Source organism: Anabrus simplex, chromosome 10 (assembly GCF_040414725.1).
Source record: "Anabrus simplex isolate iqAnaSimp1 chromosome 10, ASM4041472v1, whole genome shotgun sequence".
Taxonomy (NCBI): domain Eukaryota; kingdom Metazoa; phylum Arthropoda; class Insecta; order Orthoptera; family Tettigoniidae; genus Anabrus; species Anabrus simplex.
Window position 1 is genome coordinate 110,526,533 of NC_090274.1, and position 20,610 is coordinate 110,547,142.

At 39.9% G+C, this 20,610-nt stretch overlaps 1 protein-coding gene across 1 annotated transcript in view; it reads right to left on the bottom strand.

The window, feature by feature from the left end:
- Nucleotides 1-642: 642 nt before the first annotated feature.
- Nucleotides 643-20,610, bottom strand: part of SPARC (secreted protein, acidic, cysteine-rich) — a 106,775-nt gene continuing 86,807 nt past the window's right edge. Inside the window, exons 6-8 of the mRNA XM_067154457.2 lie at nt 19,784-19,986; nt 14,900-15,047; nt 643-1,198 (exon numbers count right to left, since the gene is read on the bottom strand). Of these exons, the coding sequence (XP_067010558.1) occupies nt 1,157-1,198; nt 14,900-15,047; nt 19,784-19,986 (393 nt within the window). The 3' untranslated portion in view covers nt 643-1,156. The remainder of the gene's footprint in view (nt 1,199-14,899; nt 15,048-19,783; nt 19,987-20,610) is intronic.

Genomic DNA, 20,610 nt, shown 5'->3' on the forward strand with positions numbered 1-20,610 from the left:
GCGGTCGCCACAATGTTAATTTTATGTTAACCACGTATCAGTAAACGAAGGTTCATAGAAAAAATAAGTCGCATTTCACTTACTACCGATATTTTATTCAAACTATGTGAACAATACATTACCATAACAACATAAACGTAGGAAGCCATTTTTTAGCCTGTCGCAACCCCTCTGCCAACCCTGTGCATGTGTACATTGAAAACACAACAGTCATCTTCTTCACAGTCACTAGCAAGAGCTTCCTCGACAGTATATCTTTCCTCCGTCATCAGGCTTTTCACAATTTAAAAGCGATTGAAAGCTAAATAAAGAAGCACAAGCACGTCAGCACAGGGGACCAACTAGGTGCGAAGTGAGTACCGAACATACTGCTTTCATCTTCAAACTGGTTACTCCTGTCATCTTGTGATCATAGCCGTAACTATAGACTTCTAAGTCAGCCATGAGACACCTCCAAGGCCAAACTTCCTCAGCAGTCTATTGTAGTGAAAGGGAAAAACACGCAACTGCTACAGCAATCGACTGGAGTGAAAGGGTTAAGTATGTGTCCCTACCAGGAGGTGCCACCAAACTGATTTGGAAGAGGACTCAACTAACTTGGGTCCATTTGGAAGCAGGAAGGCAATAATTTAAATACACAAGTATTTCTACATCTTTATTCTATTTCCTTTGAAGAAATTTATCAAAAAATACAATGAACATAGCAAAAACACAGACAGGAGGAAGAATTGGGACGAAGAAAGAAACAAGAATAAAAAAGTACACTATATTACATTTCTTACATTACAAATTCATTGGAACCTTTTATTCTACGTCTCTAACATTAATAATGGCAGTGATTCTGCTAAAATAAACTCAAAATATTTCTTGTTTTAGTAAAAAAAATCTTATTTCAAATCTGAAGCAATTTCATTTTTTATACAAAATTTTCTTCAGAAGAATTTCTAATTTGGCACGCTGAGAATTACAGTAAAAATAAATCTTACTTAATTACTTAAAACTAAAAATTAAAGGAAGTAGTGTAAAAATCCTACAAATTATTAGCACCATATTACTTAGTTCACCAAGTACAAGCTTGTCTGATAAATAAAAAAACACCAGTACATTATCAGAAGCTGCAGGGGAAAATGTGTTTTTTGTGTGTTTTAACGCCCTCTCAGCCTTCGTTCAACTCTTCACATCTCTCGTTGAGCTCATCCTGAAACAAAAAATTAGGCAATTAATCATTAGAATTATGGATCAAAGTTAGTCAAAGAAAAAAGGAACACTCTGGTGTACAGATGATGTCATGATATTCAACGACGACTTAACTGGTGGATAGAAGGATTCGACAGGTGTGGGTTTTAAAATACTTATTCCTTTAAATGGAATGTTATATGGTTTCCACCATTCAATACTTACAGAAGATATAAATATGTTAGTATATATGACAAGTTTATTCCACAGTTCTACTTGTATCAATCACGAACAACCCTCCATAAAATGAACTATTACGAGGGGTATTCAAATTAAACGGTATGAAACGACACTGTGGGTATAATTGGAATCGCGCTAGGCCTGAGCACAACTATCCCACTGTTTCACAAGCAGAAGGATTCCCTGCTCCCAGAATTCCTGTGGCAGTGTTCTTCAGTTCATCAATTGAATGGAAGCGCTTCCCTTTGAGGTGTTTTTTTAGCGGACCAAACAGATGGAAGTCGCAGGTCGACATGTCCGGGCTGTAGAGTGGATGTTCAAGCTGCTCCCACTTGAACTTGGCCAGTACACTTTGTGTGACCTTGGAGACGTGTGGACGAGCATGATCGTGGAGCACAATCAGCAATCCAGGCTGTCTGCTCTTGATGGACTTGCGTAGGCACACGTCATTGTTAACCCTTACCCCTCGTCTATCGGGAGAGCCCTGACATTACAATATTCCCTTTCTGGTCATGTGTTGGTCTGCCATCTCTTAGCCAACAAAATACACGATGCCTTATTGTACTGTCATCTTTTGGTTCAGCCTGGAACTTTGTGAAATCCAGATACTATTTGACAGTCAGTCAAAAATTTATTATTTAGATTTATTTATTTATTTATTTATTTATTTATTTATTTATTTATTTATTTATTTATTTATTAATTTATTTATTTATTTATTAGATACAGCCTATGGAGGGCCATTTTACACTAATAATAATAATAATAATAATAATAATAATAATAATAATAATAATAATAATAATAATAATAATAATAATAATAATAAGTATAAAAGATAACAAAGGTATAAACAACAATATTAAGTAACAACAATAGTTAACAATTTTAACAGTAACAATGTAACAACAATGAAAACGGTAACTGGGAAGTGTCGGTTTCAGAAATTAGGAAGAAGAAAGGTCAAGGGTTGGAGGGACGGAAGAAAGTGAAAACCTGGAGAGGACTTCAAAGGAATCTTTTAATTTTTTGTTTGAAGGATGCGAAAGGTGTGAATATGTCGATATCGGGTAGTGAATTACCAAGAGTAGGGAGACGGTGGAAGATAGAGCGTTGTTGTAAGGTTAGGCGCGGATGGGACACATGATGGGTGCGCCGGTTGCGTGTAGGGCGGGGAGGAACGTGTATAGGGAAGTACGCTGGAAGAGAATTACATTTGGTGTAGCCATTGATTATTTTATGGAGGTAACATAGATCAGAGAACTGTAAACGGCTTCTCAGATCAAGTATACCCAGGTAGTTCATAATGTCAGATTTAGTTTTGTTCTTAAAAACAGGATTGCGAGTCTTAACAATGAAAGTGAAAAAGTTAAAAATACTATTTAGTTGAGATATGTTTGTGATAGCAGATGAGGACCAAATAGGGGAACAAAAGTCAATAATGGGGAGAACATACGAGACAAAGTATAATTTTAAGGCGTTAATATCATTAATTTCAGTAAACCTGTAAAGAATGCCTAGAGTACGCATAGCACGGGATTTTATGGAGTGAATGTGAGCAGAGAAGGTTAGTTTACAGTCTATTATAACACCTAGGTCTCTTACCTGAGAAGCCGATTGCAATTTATTTCCGTGGATGGTATATGCAGTGTTCATTCCTTGCTTTAGCAATGAAAAGGAGATTGTATTGCACTTCTTAAAATTGGGAGAAAGATTCCATTTCTTAAACCAGTCACCACACGAATTGAGAACAGTCTGTAATTCATCACAGTCATCAGGCGTAGACACTTCCCTTAGGATTTTCAGGTCGTCGGCGTACAAGAGGAGGGAACTCTGACTATTTCGGGTGCAAAAAATTATGTCATCGCTATAGAGAACAAAGAGTAGGGGTCCCAGAATACTGCCCTGAGATACTCCTGATAACACAGATAACCATGATGAGGCAGATTCAGGGAGTACCACTCTTTGTTTTCTGCCGGAGAGAAAACTTGTTATCAATGACAAGACGGGGCCGTGGATATTAAATCTGGTAGCGAGCTTATGAAGAAGAAGTGCATGATCCACTGAGTCGAATGCCTTGGCCAGATCTATATAGATTGCATCTAACTGAGATTTATTTTCCATTGCTGAAATGATGTGGTGATTGAGAACAGTGAGGTTAGTGAGGCATGATTTTCCGGGAGTGAATACGTGTTGTTCTTCAGACATGTACGGCTGTGTGAAAAAGAGGAGTCGGCGGTGGATTATTCTTTCGAGGACAGTGGATAGTATTGGAACGATAGATATTGGGCGGTATGATGATATATCATATTTGTTGCCAGATTTGAAAATAGGTGTGATATCAGCTTGTTTCCAGCTGTCGGGGAATGTACCAGTAGCCATACACAGGTTTAAAATTGTAGATAACGGTGCACAGAGAGATGCAGAAGTATTTTTGAGGAATATAGGGCTAATATCATTGGGCCCGGTGGAGCGGTTTGTTGGGAGACTATTAAGAATATTTTGTACTTCGTTAGGGGTCGTTGATATTTGTGACAGTGAGTAACTGCAAACACTATTGATTTGTGGTAGTTCTGTGATAGGTGCAGGAGGGCTAAAGGTAGAGTGAAAGTACTCATTGAATTTTTGAGACCTTAATTCAGTTGGGACATCATCACTATGTAGTTTAAGATTCAGTGGTATCCGAGGTGACTTTCTGCGTGACGAAATTAGGGTCCAGAACTTTTTAGGGTTGTTTTTAAGGTTTCCAGTTATAGAAGTGATGTGCCGGTTGTAGTCATTTTTAAGATGCGATTTTGAGATTTTCCTGAGGTGTTTAAAAGTATTATACGTGTGTGAATTGGGGATAGACTTCCAGAGTGACCACGCACGGGTTTTGTTCTTTAGTAGCAATTTAGTTTCGACACTCAGCCAGGGGGGATATTTGTGTGTTCTGGGTTTGGAGAAAGGTACATGCTGTTTAATGGTGGTAAATATTAAATCCTCAAACAGGGAAACCGCACTGTTGACGTTACGCTCAGCTGATAACCAGCACCAAGGGAGGGATGACAAGTCCTGGTTGACGACTAGCCAGTCCACTTTACTCCAGAGCGGAAATGTTTGCCTCGCAGCGGGTGGGAAGTCTTTATGTTGACAAGCAGGTAGGCTGAGGGTAGCCTCGATTGAGTCATGGTCAGCACTAAGAATGTTTCTGCCAACAGATACACTAGCACTAGTTACTGTAGAGAAGAGGAGGTCCAATGTTGCCAGATTTCTGGTGGGTTTTAAGCAGAACTGATGTAGATGAAGACCGTTTATGAAATTAGACAAAATAAATGAGTCCACAGGGTCGGTTACTGTTCCAGTGGTTGTAGATTGCCAGGATATGTGCGAATTGAAATCACCGATTAGCACAATATCGTTGGATTTATTTAGAGCCAAAACCGTTGAATTAAAGCAATTTTCTAACGCTGTGATATCACCGGAGGGTGGGCGGTAGAAGCAGCCAACTAACAAGTTTTTACTTCTGGGGATCGTAATTTCAACCCAGGTTATCTCACATTCAGTTTCTAGGTCGGGCCTGTGACGGGCTTTAAGTTTATTACTTACTGCAATCATTACACCACCCCCACGCTTACCGGTACCTCTGTTTTTACGGAACACTGAAAAGTTAGACGAGAATGGAAGTTCACTGTCCGAGACAAAATCAGGTAACCAAGTTTCAGTGAAACATAAGATATCAAACTCGCTAAACTCAGGTTCACTGAGTACACAGTCAGTTAATTTGTTTTTCAGACTCTGGGTATTCTGATAATAAACATTAAGCGGTCCTGGATTTAAATGAACGTCACCGGAAAGTAGTAAGATAGCGAACACAGCACGTGAGGAAGCATGGCAACCTTTCGTCCTTTCGCTAGAAGTGACAGGGGCATGGCGAAGCACAGGGAGATCAGAGACGGACAAAGCAGAGAAAATATAATGCCGTTCAGCGAAGCACCATTGCAGTACTGAATCACACGACACTTCACTTGCTTCAGGGATGGTTGTAGATATGGAAGCACAGTACGACACACTTCTATACACAAGAAAGACTAAGAAAAGAAAGTAATATGTCGGAGGTACAAAAACACGCCCGTTCCCAGTTACCGCCATCATAGCCATCAGCTGTGTCCAGTCCACTGACGCACACAAGCTCAAGCGATAGTAAACAAACACGGTCGCCATGTGCTCTCCTTGTCATATGTAGTTTACTGTTCAATGTTGTATATGTCAGGTAACACACAAAACCACAGTATTTTCGCACCTCTACTCCTTCCGTGTCCCTAATGAATATATCTAATAGCATTTGACAGCACCTAAAAGTGAACTGGCAACGGTCGACTTCTGTACTGTAACCCAACACGTAGCTGATGCTGACGGCTGGTGCAATTACAAATAAACAGATTCCGATTTCAAGAAATCAGGCTACAAACCACCACAATGTATGAAACCAAAGACTGAATTAGAGTTTTTCAATTGTTTTTACCAATAATTTGTTCAGTGAAATTATTAACGAAACCAATCGGTATGCGATAATGATAGTAATAATAATAATAAGTAAAATAATATGTCTTAAATTGCACATATTGCTTTTATTTGTTCCAGTATAACTTACCGAAAACGTTAATAGCCTAAATAGATCATTTAAAAGCAAGTGCTACCTCCAAAATCATGAAAGATGAACACAGATCATATAAGATAGAATTCACATTTGAAATACAAGTAGTAGAGGCAACACAGAGAACTTTAATTTGAGGGGTAACGATTAATGACTTTTTCCGTGCTCGAGAAATTCTATGAGAATTGGATCTTGGACGTCGAAATAGACGGTGAGGATCACCTTGCATTATGTGAGAGCCCCGGTGCAATGCGCACCACCACGCCGGGCACTACACTAGATGTGCACTACGTTATCCTAAAGCAGCAGATTCAAATTTCAACCGGTTTGGTTTTTACGATGTTTTGTACATTTTCATTTGAACACCCCTCAAAGAAACATCACTCATTATCCGTTTAACCATCCAGGGTTGGTTTTTCCCTCAGACTCGGCGAGGGATTCCACCTCTACCGCCTCAAGGGCAGTGTCCTGGAGTGTGAGACATTTGGTCAGTGATACAACTGGAGAGGATAACCAGTTCCTCATCCAGAAACCTCACTTGCTATGCCTTGTGGGGGGATGGGAAGATTGCAAGGGACAGACAAGGAAGCGGGAAGGACGCAGCCATGGCCTTAAGTTAGGTACATCCTGGCATTGGCTGGAGAAGAAGTGGGAAACCACAGAAAACTACTTCGAGAATGGCTGAGATGGCAATCAAACCCCCTCTGCTAAGTTGAGGCTGAGTGGACCACACTCCAGTCTTCGTACCACTTTTCAAATTTTGTGGCAGAGGCAGGAATAGAACCTGGGCCTCCGCGGGTGGCAGCTAATCGCACTAACCACTGCACCACAGAGACGGGCAGATCAGAGAAATAACTCTGGCTATACTTCAAATGAAATTCCTGAACACACTGCTATCCTTTTTTGAAGAACTATTTAAAACACAAAAATTAATTTTCAGCAATCATAGAACATGATCCTCCCCTCCCCCTCACTATTCAATCACATTAATCCAACAACACATCTGCTTAGCAGTCCTGCATTTTCTATTAAACTTCTAATGACCACATGAAAGACATGTTTCTTTTTCTAAGGGATAGAAAATTGAACATTTCTCTGGAATCATCCATTTTATTGTTTTTTCTTTATTCAAAGACTATTTTAATTTCATTAATGTTAAAAAATTTTCTCAGAATCTTTATATATGTTTCTATAAAAACAACAAGTCCAAAATATAAATTTCATGTTTCCGTGTTGACACCTAAACTAATATTCTTTAAATCACTATAACAATGATTTATTGTTCAAAAATATCCTCCTTTTCAATACCTTATGGTTAATGCAAATTTAAAATACTTAAATTTCACATTCACCAGAACTATACATGTTACAATCCTAATAGAATAAGGAGGATATTGTTCAACAATAAATCATTGTTATAGTGATTTAAAGAATATTAGTAACAACAACTCAGCAATTAACATATTATATTCATTAGCTGAAGAAGGCCACGTAGACCAAAACATGTACTAATATACAGCCACTCCCATAAATATTCAGCAACAGAATGTGAAACCAAATGTGTCCAAGTAATGGAACTACATGTGGTTGGTTATGCCGAAGAGGAAAAAGGAGCACTGATGTACTGTATACTGTAAAAGAAAGGACATTGCGCACATGGGTGAAATGACATGCTTCAAATATATTCGGTCGCTGTGTTCATTCACAGCGACAGAGCAGGTAACGTTGCAAGACGTTCAGTTCAGTGGTGTGGTGCCGCAAGACACTTCGTGCTGCAGCGTTGTGGACTGGTATCAAATGGGGTGGAAAAATATCACGTTTGAAGAATGCCAGCTCGTGATATTCCATCATGCTTGAGGTAAATCGCATAGAAAGATGCTTAACATAAGCAGAACGACACTTGGAGATATAATAAGACGATTCAAACATTATGACAGAATTGTTCCAGGTTCCCAGACAGTCAGACCAAGAAAGCTGACAGAACGAGAGGAGCAGTTTGTGCTTTGGAATGTGAAATGAAATCTGAATATTAAAGGCCCGAAACCGGCAGCAGCTGTTTTAGAGGAGTATGGAAAGAATGCAGGTACTGAAACAGCGTGAAGAGCACTGCGAAGGAATGACTTCTTTGGGAGAAGAGCTAGGAGGAAACCATACATTAGTGCGGTAAATAAAAAGAAGCGGCTAGAGTTTGCAAAAACCTATGTAAGCAAACCCAGCCACACTTTCCAGGAAGTTAATGTTGGAGTGGAGACCAAACAGGACATTATTAAGGCAAGTTCTAGAATTTCACTCCCTAAATGTTAAACAGTGGTAAACATAAATATTGTTTCTAAACATTTGAGTCTGACTTGATAGAATCTGATGATGTTGTTTTAAGAACATGTCGTTCTTTGTTTGAGGCAGGGACCCACCAAAAATGTGATTTTTCAATTAATTTTCTTCATTTAAAATTGAACTCTAAACTTTATAACAGTATAAATTTTTTGTTAATATCTCCAATACAAACGAAAATTAAGAAAAAATAGACTACTTACTTGAAAATAACTTAACGAAAAAAATACGTATATTTGATGGACTTCACTGATTCTAGTACAAGCTGTAGCTATAATATTACTAATCATTTTAAAAAAAAGAATCATAGATAAATATTCATGTGTTTCGAAATGATCAGGGAAACAGGAAAATAGCGGCCATGATACACCGGCATTTTAAATAATTAATTAGAAAAGGAAGAGGATATCCAGGAACAGTAGAGGAGGTGGAACAATATGGAATGAAATTTAATGCCCAAAAGAGCGAGATAGTGATCACAACTAGAAAGAAGGAGAGACCTACGAGGACGGTTTGAAAAGTTCTCAGAATCACCGCTAGATGTCAGACCTAGAGCAACGAGGTTCCCGCGCAATAATCACACCTCCTTTGTGAGCGAACAAGTGGTGCGTCAGTGTTCTAGCTGCAGGAGTGTGGTAGTGACGACTCTTTGTTGTTGTTCCCGCGTAGTGATTTGTGACAATGGAAAAAACTGAGATTCGAGCTGTGATTCATGCCGACTTTCAGAACACACTGGGGGACTCGTTTTCAACTGTTGCCAAGTGGACCAGCGAGTTTAAATTTGGTCGGGAGAGCTTGGATGATGATCCGCGTAGTGGACGGCCAAAAAGTGTTACGACCCCAGAATTTATCGCAAAAGTGCATAAAATGGTCATGGAGGATCGTCGACTGAAAGTGTGGGAGATTGCTGAAGCTGTAGGGATGTCTTCTGAACGGGTATATTATATTTTAACCGAAGAATTGGGTATGAAAAAATTATCCGCAAGATGGGTGCCGCGGCTCTTGACATTGGACAATAAACGCACCAGATTGGAAATGTTCAAACAAAGTCTGGCCCATTTTCAGTGCAACCAACAAGATTTTTTGCGCCGATTTGTGACTACAGATGAAACTTGGGTCCACTACTATACCCCAGAGACAAAACAGCAGTCAAAGCAGTGGAAACATGCTGATTCACCAACACCAAAGAAAGCCGGAAAGGTCATGGCCTCAGTTTTCTGGGATGCAAAAGGCATTCTGCTGATGGATTATCTTCCTACTGGCCAAACAATTATGGGGCAAAACTATGCAAACCTCGTAGACCAACTACAGGAAAAGATACATGAAACAAGGCCTGGTTTGGCAATGAAAAAGGTCATCTTTCATCAGGACAATGCTCCGCCGCACACAAGTGTTATTGCCATGGCAAAACTTCATGAACTGGGGTACAAATTGTTGCCACATCCACCTTATTCACCAGATTTGGCACCATCAGACTTTCATCTATTCCCCAAGCTGAAAATTTTCCTCGGTGGACGGAGATTTTCTACAAGGGAAGAACTGACAGCCGAACTGGAGAGGTATTTTGCAGACCTGGAGGAATCTCATTTTCGAGATGGGATCAAGGCATTGGAACATTGCTGGACCAAATGCATTAGTCTACAGGGAGACTATGTTGAAAATAAAAGCAGTTCCACCGAGGTAAGATACTGAATTCTAGTACATTCCGAGAACTTTTCAAACCACCTACGTACGAGAGGGATAATGCTTGGAGGGGAACAGCTTAGGAAGGTAGAGAGTTTCAAGTACTTAAGAAGTATCATAGAGGAAAGCAGAAGAAATGCTAAGGAAATAAACGAGCGTGGAAGACAAGCAGGAGCATTCCTGAAAAGTGTCAGAAGCCTGGATTGGAGCAAGGATGTCCCTCAGAGAAGCAAAAGAGTGATATACAGGACGTACTATGTACCTATTCTGACGTATGCAGCGGAGACTTGGGTAATGAGGCAGAGAGCCATGAATAGAATACAGGCTAGTGAAGCAGGATAGGAGTGACAAGATGGGATAAGATGTGAAATGAGAAGGTTCAAGATATAGTAAAAGCCAATACAGAATAGGATAGAGGCATCTAGACCTAGAAGGTATGGACACATGAAGAGAATGACAGAGAAAAGGGTACCACGGAGGATGAACGAAATGGAGATAACAGGTAAACGACCAAGAGGAAGACCAAGAGACAGGTGGATAAAAGGAGTGGAAGAGTGTGTACAGAGAAGAGGAGAGGACTGGGAAAGAGTGATGAGGGAGAAGTGGTGGGAAGACAAAAGGAGATGGAGAGGCTTATGTTCCAAGCAGACCTCGCCAACAGCTGGAAACTGCAGATGATGATGATGATGAATGGCTTAGGTTTATATGATTTCTAAATATGTAATCATATTATTAAGGAATAATGTGTTTGTCATACTAAGTTTTGTTTTAGTATTCATTTCCATTGCTACGGGATAAAAGTTTAATATACCCCATTTTTCTATGTTAAAAGGTGTAGGTCTCCCTTAGTAGTGTGTACATTTTGGTCCCTTATTTAATAATGATTTTTCACAGCTATGTTGTAGTATATCCTGCGTGTTCAACAAACTGAGAAGCTTTTAAGTTATGAGTCGACAATGGAAAGTATGGCTTCCTTATTAACAAACAAAAGGTCATCAGACTCATCACAGACAATGGGAGGAATACAACAGAAAAAGGAAAACTAAATGCAACCAAACAAAGATAAGGTCATAAGAGTAGAACAGAGAAGAAATGAGAGGGCGTCTGGGGGAGGGGAGAAGATGGAAATACAGTAAAACCTGTCGTCAACAGAATCACATGCGACCAGGAAAAATTTCTGCTCAAGACAGTTTCTCTGTAATGAATGAGTGACAGAAAAGTGTACATTGGCTATTTATATGCACTAAATGGTATATCCAGTCAGGTATATCTGCTTTAACTTTGCCAAACCAGAAGTTCAAGGTCCACTCAATACAATGGTGAATAAATTCCAGTAAGTAGGCTCAGTTATTACCACCAATACAGCGATTGATGATGATATGAAGCATCGCGTCAATGTTGGATGGACCAAAAGACGTTTGCTGACAGGCATCTTATATGACAGCAGGATGCCTATAAAGCTCAAAGGCAAGGCATGCAAGACTGTTGTTTGACCTCCCCTCACTTACTGCTCCGAGTGTTGGACAAGGCAGAAGAAGCGTGGTCAGCAAATGCATGTAACAGAAATGCAGATGCTATGATGTTCAGCAAGTGTGACTCTCATGGATCAAGTGCACAATGAGCATAAATGAGGATCATTGAGTACAGCCCCTATCAGTGAGAAATTGGAGGCACAGCCAACCCCGAGTGATACTTGGGAGCATCCATTCTGGGCACATATATGGCCAGGGAAGAAGAAGGTCCTAAAGAGACAGTATGGAACCGTAAAGACAGACTGAGGTATAGCCTGACAATAAAGATGGAGCAGAAAAGTAAGCTGGAGGGAGAAAAAGAAGAATAAGAACTCTTGCTAACACCTATTGAAAGGTGAAATTAATAGGGGAAATCTCCAAAAAGTAGCTAAAGCTGCATATCTTAAAGTGTCTTGTAGAGATTACCGTATTTCTCCGAATCCAAGATGACATTCTTCTCCCCAATTCTCATGTGAAAAATCAAGGATCGTGTTGCATTCGAGACCTAACAGTAATGAACACCACTGACCGCTAGCACGGTAACAGCGCTGCTTCTTCTCTGCCCTCCCGGACGCGCGTGTGCACACACAAAAATTTAGACAAGAAGAAATATTTATTCTTTCAGATGTAAATAAGGACATAAATTAACATATAGAGATTAATTTAATATATTTCATTATTTAGGAAATTTCGAGTAAAATCTGCAACAAATGACATAGTAAATAGGAAAGGTGAAACTAAGAGAAATTGTTGTAACAATTTTCAAAATTCATATATACTTGTTATATTATACCATTGTACCATAGTCCAAGGATCAATTAATGTTTGGCACCGCTGAAGAAACATGTACATGTACGGTAATTAAATAAAATAAAATGTATAAAGTATTGGCAAGGCGGTGAAAATATTTTTACAGAAATTTGCACACACAAAACTCGTTATTATACATCACTAGCCGCGGCAACAGGTTGTGCAGTGCCTCTGTGTAACGTTACTGGATCTCGGGAAATAGTGAAGAGAGAATGACGTTCTATTAGCCTCTACAAAAACATTTCTCAAATCCGCAGAATGGCATCAAAACATGCGAACCTTCACATTCTTAGAAAGGCCACGGCTACTCAGTCGCAGAGTTATAACCGGTCTATTGTACTTGACGCTTAGTAAAATTAAGTTTTATAGACAGCAGGAATATTTTCATGATGGATCGTTGTATTGTAAAGACAGGTGGAACAGCTCTTGCCGACAAATTTTCAACAGGTTCTTGTCGATATTAGGATGCCAATTTTAAGATAATGGTTATTAAATACTCATAAATGTACAATAATTGTGCAGCCACAAGAAAATACGGCATAGGCCTAACTAAAGCCAACATTCGGCATTAGCATGAAGACAGATAGCTAAAAAATGCGTACTGTACAAAAAATACATTCAGTGGCTTCCAACAAGGACGCTTTAAAGAGTTGAAGATGAAATTGTGAGGTATGTGCACGAAAAACGCAAGGGCAGAATGGCCATACCACGGCGCAATAAACTTGTTCATTGACCTTCAACATCCGCATCATTTCTACGCCTGCACATAGCTTGCTGCTGAAGTTGGCAAGAAAGGAATTCCTGTGATTTTACAAAGCACTTTTTAAGCCAGACTTAATCTTTTTAAGTGGGGGTCATCTTGGATATTGGGCTTTGCATCTCTGTAAGCTCACTTCTTAGTCCAGATCGACCTCATGGCCACTACGCCACAAGTAGTATGTGGTTGGCCCTCACTCACCGTAGTCATACAGAGATGATTCAAGTAACACAGAGGAAATTATTATGAAAGATTCTCGACCTACATAAAAATATTGCCATATTTCTCTGAATCCCAAGACAACCCTCCACTTTTTCCTTTAAAAAAAAGAAAAATCAGGCTTAAAAAGTGCTTTGTGAAATCAGTACAGTACAAATTTTTAGACTATCTTTGTCTTCAAGCCAACGCCGAACAATGGCTTTAGTTATGCCTTATTTTCTTGCAGCTGCACAATTATTTTTTATTTCTGCAAGTTTCATAACCATTAAATTAAAATTGGCATCATAGTATCAAAGAGAACCCATTGAAAATTTGCCGGCAGTACCTGTTCCACTTGTCTTTACAATACAATGATCCGGCACAAAAATATTCCTGCTATCTATAAAACTTACTTTTACTAAGGGTCAGGTACAGTACATGTGTTATAACTTTGCCGCTGAGTAGCCGTGGCCTTTCTAAAAATTCAAAGGCTCGCATATTTTGATGCCATTGTGCGGATGTAAGAAACGTGTTTGTAGAGGCTAATACAGGGACTTTTCTTTTATCTATTCAGGAGATTGTTGCTTGTCCGGTCATCCGTGATGCAAGTCCGTTTTCGGGCAAGTAGAATGTCATTCATTCTCTCTTCACTATTTCTCGAGTACCAGCGACGTTATGCAGAGGCACTGTACAATCAGTGCCGCGGCTAGCGATGTAGCCTATAGGCCTAATAAACACCCGAACATTGAAGGTCGAGTTTTACGCACGTGCGGGGGATGAAGGGAAGCAGTGTGATTACCGTGCTAGCTGTCAGTGGTGTTTTTACTGTTAAGTCACAAATGCAAGACGACCCTTAATTTTTCACATGAGATTCTAAGAAAGAAAAGTCGTCTTGGATTCGGAGAAATACAGTATAGTCAAAATATTCTGAGAGTGAATATAGCCTGAGGTATGCAGAGCTTTATTCTAGATCTGAAAACCTCCCACTTGATATGCAGAACTACCATCTCGTGTTTTATGGTCATCTCTCTCAAACATCCTGGTGTGAATTCTTCATCTTTTTTTTTTTTTTTTGCTAGGGCTTTACGTTGCACCGACGACGTTGCGACGATGGGACAGGAAAGGCCTAGGAATGGGAAGGAAGCAGCCATGACCTTAATTAAGGTACAGCTCCTGCATTTGCCTGGTGTGAAAATGGGAAACAATGGTAAACCATCTTCAGGGCTGCCGACAGTGGGGTTCGAACCCACTATCTTCCGGATGCGAGCTCACAGCTGCGCGCTCCTAACCGCATGGCCAACTCGCCTGGTAATTCTTCATCTTCTCATGGCTTGAAGTGTACCACTCATCTGCAGTGAAGGAGGATCCAAGACACTGATTCAGGAAAGAAGTAAGTTCAGGACATGGGATAGAGGATCTTCCAGAATAAGTGAGAAGAAAACCTGGTGCAGAGTCGTCCGAAGGGCGGGGACCTGTGTTCTCCATCACAAGGATAGACAAGCGTTAACCGTGGCCATAAGTGGCCTCATTATTTGTAATTATAGTAACAACACTTACTGCATCGAGCTCCAAACACTTGCCCCACTCCTTCAACGAGATCCTGTGATCGTCGTCTTCATCACAGCCATCGAGGAAGGGAGCGATGCAGTGCTCCAGAGCTACGAGAGGGGCTCGGATGGGGAAGAGCTCGTGACGGGACACCGATCTGAAACAAAAATAATGAAATTCAAAGTTAATCAGCCAGTCAACAAGTGAAAATCAAGTCATATATAGGAATACATATTTCACAATTTAGGCGATGGTAACCAAAATTATTAAAATTATTCTACAGAAAGGAAACACTAGATGATTTATAATTTACGAGTAGTATAAATGATAATTTAAAATTGAGGGGGCCAGTGAAAAAGGAGCACATACCACCTGTGAAGTGCTTGTGTGATTTTGGTACAGGAAGACAGCTGATGCCATCTAGTATCATCAGTAGGAACTTGTATCACAATGGCATGAGCCCATTCTTTGAAAGAGAGCATTATATATTTGCTATTATTCATGACTGACACATTCCCAGGCCCATGCCATTAGATTATTTATGTCTTATGAGTCTATGCTTTTCATTGGTCAGTTTAGTTTCGGACAACCAGTCAGAAAGCATTTCTCAAATGTTGTTTATAAGTTTCTAAGATGGCAGCAATAGGTGCTCCCATTAATGTTCTTCAAGAAGAAAATGCAACAATACATGCAGAAAAAAAGACTTCATAATGAAAATGACTGGAAAGATAATGAAAGGAAGAGGTTAAGAAATACAGGTCAGGAATATAAATCTTGAAACAGTACGATTGTGCCTGAGAAAGTGTTTAATAGTGCCAAAAAATTTCTGTAAATACTCAACATTGAATAATGAACAGGAGGAGATATTTAATGAGTTTATAAGTTGGGAAATTATAATAAGCAAAATGCTTATTTATTTGGATTAGTGCAGCCTAATAAGTGCAAAAAAGCGTATCCAAAGAAAAGGAAGGTTCCAACAGTAAGCCAGAGGAAGGTTTCTTTCAGGCACTGCCTGCTCGATCTGCATCCAATGGCTGCTTATACTGCCTGCTCATTCCACATTCAAACGTGTAACAAGACTTACAAACAATCTGCCGCTAGATGGTAGCACCAGACGTACCCAGTTATTGCGTGAATACAACTAGATAAGCATACAAACAAAATTTAAAATCTGAAAGTAACAGAAAAATTAAAGAATTTTACGTATAAAGTGGTGCTTTTGAGGGTTATAGCTCCAGGACTTTTCGAGAAAGAGGTTTCGACGAACAAGAAAACCTGGAAACTTTGTATGTATGGTAGGTATTTCCCTACATTAATAAGTAGAGCAATCCGCCAACAAATACAATGCCGTATAATTATTTTTTTTTCAGACCATACTGGGCGCAGTTTCTGAAAGTTATTCACGTGATCTTGAAGATAAATGGCCTTTTCAACACCCTCACCGTCAACAATTTCTTTATAATGTTCAGTGGTTTGAGTTGAGTATTACAATTCAAGCTGTTTACTTGATCGGTGTAATTTTTCTTCCAGATTACTATTTTCTTCTTCATTCTCAATAGCGCAACACGAAGTGTTTTATTTGTTCTCTTTAGACATTCCATGCTGCTGTCATCCAACATATCAACTTGACAACCAACATCACACGGTTCATTGTTACTAGTATTTAAGCCTACATCTGTATCCATAAATGGAGAGTCGAATGGAAAGAGAAAGATAGAGAAACTGACATTAGTTTAGATATAACTGTAAAACCGAAACAACTAAAGAGGCCCTACTTGCGTAATGAATAATAATAATAAAAGTATATTGACACGATTTTATACTACTAATAAACGTTTTGAAATGGAATCTATGACAGCATATTATTCTGTGTTGTACCTTCACATCAACAGTACAATTGTCCCCAGAAATTATATTACTTAGCATGTAATACTTCAAACCTTATTACCATTTTCTGCAATGACATTTGAAGAGCTCTTGTTAGACGTCTCTGTGCTTGAATCCCTTCTCTTCCTCTTCGCTGAAATTAGGGGTTGTTTATAAGCCGGATAATCAGGGAAAAGGTTGGGTACAGATCCTGCTTTTAATTTTCGCATTTCGCTGGTCACTTTGAAATCATTATTTACGAAATGTAGACAGCAAACCACAGAATAGTCAGAAGGAATCCCTGATATAATACGCAACCTCTTTTGATGCAATTCTGTACTTGAAGGTATTTTCACGGCATTCTGGTTTCCCTTTCTTTGATTTGCAGAAAGGCACGCAGCAGTACACCATTTTCACTAAGTACAGTACCGGTAATACCCTATTTCCCGCTATTTAATTCTGACAGGCCTGGAGCCGGTTGGTGCTGCCACCTGCTGTGGGTATTTGTAAACGGAGTGTTTCATTTAGTGCCATGTTAAAATGTTGTAATGAGCAGGCAGTATAAGCAGCCATCGGATGCAGATCGAGCAGGCAGTGCTTTCAGGTATTTTATTCGTGACACTCCAGTGAAGTTGAAGTGTTTGAGTCTGCTGGTAGATGGCTCTTCTGTTGAACCCCATGGAAGAGACACATAAACTCTCCACTTCAAATCTCTCGTGAAGAGGATAATGATGGGTGTTCCTGAGCAATTCTCTTTTGCGGCAGTATCCTAACACATGATCAGGAGTTTCAGTCTGGATGATGGCAGCGGTTTGTACTGTTCAAACCGCTGAACGGTTGCACAACATTTTGACAGTTCTTTCCTGATACTTATCCAGGGTGATCGGCATAAACTTCAACTTCATCATGGGAAGGAATTCAACTTGAACACTCCTCCAAGAAATAATATCCTGTGTAAACTCTCTGGTACTAGATGGTGGAAAGAACAACTGCCTTAGTCCTCTGCTACTCCACTGCAGAACACGCACGTCCTGTTTGGTATACATCTAGTCAGTGTCTCCCTCGTGAGTTGTTCGTAACGGATGAAGCTGGCCTCCCAGGTCGACCGGCGTCTTCTGTTGAAACGTGACTCGCACAGAATTTGATACATCATTCCACAACGGTGGTTTTTAACAGACATGCTGCCCCATACACAGTCTCATTCTCCGATAGATGGATGTCCACCGCTGTTTGTCCTTTGGCAGTAAAGAATGGTATAACATCACTTTGGTCCTGTTTGGACCCATTTTGTAATAACGTCACCATAGTTCACGTGGCCGCATTTAATGCACGCACCTCGGCATGACATGACACGACTGCCACAGTAATCCCTTTTCCTACATGTCCGTGCTTATATATTTTATGTACCATATGTGTTTTAGTCTATAAGACAGGGATTATTCTTTACCATGCTTTGTCACCTGGTGTTGGCTGAAACAAGCCAAAACATGTACTGATCAATCGTAACTCACCATGACTGATACAAGAGTATTAATAACCCTTCAAGCCGGTATTAAAAGTTGGCCAAGTTTTATCCTACAGCGGTAATAAATTTTAGAAAAATATCATAATTTTACATGCTGTCCCAAACATTGCTATAACTTCTAAACAACTTGTCTGATTTTGTTCAAATTAAGTGGATATGCAGTTCATATTGTGTAGATGTAGTATCTACATACAAAAAAGGTGGCACTTTGCATGTAAAGTAAAACAAAACAAAACCAAACCCCATGGTACAATAGCCCCGAAGGGCTTCAGATTATGAGGTATCGTGCGGTCAGCACAACAAATCCTTTCAGCCGTTATTCTTGGCTTTCTAGCCCGGGCCAGTCATCTCATCATCAGAAAGCTCAATTGTTATCATGTAGGATGACTGGACCTCGAACCAGCCCTCAGATCCAGGTAAAAATCCCTGATCTGGCCGGGAATCGAACCCGGGGCCTCCGACTAAGAGGCAGGCACGCTACTCCCAGACAGCAGGACCAGCATTCAAAGTAAACACAAACAATTTAAAAAAGAATGCCTAATTACCTTCTTAGAAATCCAGTTCATTGTGGAATTTCTTGAAGCATGAAATTTCAAGATTAATTCAAATCTATCCAGTCTGATGGTCTGAGTGTTAGCTTCTGAACTGTGCTCATAAGAACAAGCCGAGAACTACGTAGATTTCTTCCCTTGTCACTTCTTTCTACTGTCTCATTCGGGACCTTTTATTGAAGGAACTGAATTCCTGAATAATTTTTTTGCATATCTCTTGATCTCTCTAACAATAACACCCACTAACACTTCATAAAAATACAATAGAAAGATCCCAAAACACTCATAGTTACACTAGTTGGGCCACAGTTACCCGTGAAAGGGATTTTTGTTGGAAGAAAATTCCAATCAACAGGTTCCCATGAGCACTCAGGTGAGCGTTCACTGATATTACTATCTTCATTGACTTCTGTAGAGTGAATGTGGATGGCTTTTTTCCTCATTTGAAAGATGGATGAAGCTCAGTGAGCTCTATTTGTCCTCAGGTGCAAAATTCAAATCCCCTGTGCAACCACCAGCCGCCACTGCTTGGTGTCTGCAGTCATGACGACCTTCTTGTCATACTACCAATATACGGTAGTTGGTCCGTTATTGGACATTATAAATTTTCCAGCTAACCCATTCCTGGTTGCCAGCGTTTCGCCCCACTGCGCTAAGTTGGCCTCATAAGTTGGTAAATAGCACACGTACCAAGACGCATGGCTAGTGCATACCACGGAGGCAACCGAGAATGGGTTAGCTGGAAAATTTATAATGTCTAATAATGGACCAACTATATTAGTATTATAAATTTACTCATTCGGATCAAATATTTCAGGTTCCCTATGGTAATCAACAAGTACATCATTGTTGTCATACAGCGGCTCCATTTACCAGAGCCTTGCAAGATTCAGTGTGAACTGTCAGAACTTGATCCATTCTATAGTCTTAAAAGTGAGGAAGTTGTCTGACCTGTCATGAGGATGACCGTCCAGGTCGCACCACTTCCAGATGGCAGCATTGGTCCAGCGCCGCGTCAAGTTTGTCTCGGCCTCGCGTTCCATCTTGAGGTAGTACGCACTCAGCTCCTGACGATCAGCCAAGTCCCTCATGATGTTGAACAGCCAGTCGCGCATGCGGCGGGGAAAGTCGGCCATCTCATCCTTGGTGCACTCCTGCAACAACAGTGTAAGCTCTGATTGGAAAACTAGTTCTTTGTTTGTATCATTTTGAATAAAAAGAAGAGCCATTTTACTCAGTAAATTAAATTCAACATCAATTTGACATTTCATGAATAAATTACTATTTTTCTTGAGCATGTGAAAATGAAAACCTACAACCTGTTTTCCAGTCACTGACCGGGTCAGGGATGTAATGAATGAATCATATATAGGCTATTATTACAATGGGGTCGCCACTCCCAAAGTGATATATTAATGAATGATAGATGCTACGAAATGAGAATGGAGAGTGTTGCTGGAATGAAAGATGACAGGGAAAAATGGAGTACCCGGAGAAAAACCTGTCCCGCTTCCGCTTTGTCCAGCACAAATCTCACATGGAACGACCGGTATATGAACCACGGTATCCAGCGGTGAGAGGCCAACGCGCTGCCATCTGAGCCACGGAGGCTTTCTTGAACATGTATTCCTGCAAATTATTTCCTATTTACTCCTTGCCAAATGGTCATTGATAATATTGCAATGTTGTCAATTTAGAAAATACAAATATGCTCATTTTTATGCTAAATTTATTGGATTAAGCAGCAGGTATGAGCTCAGAGAAATAGGTATGGGTGC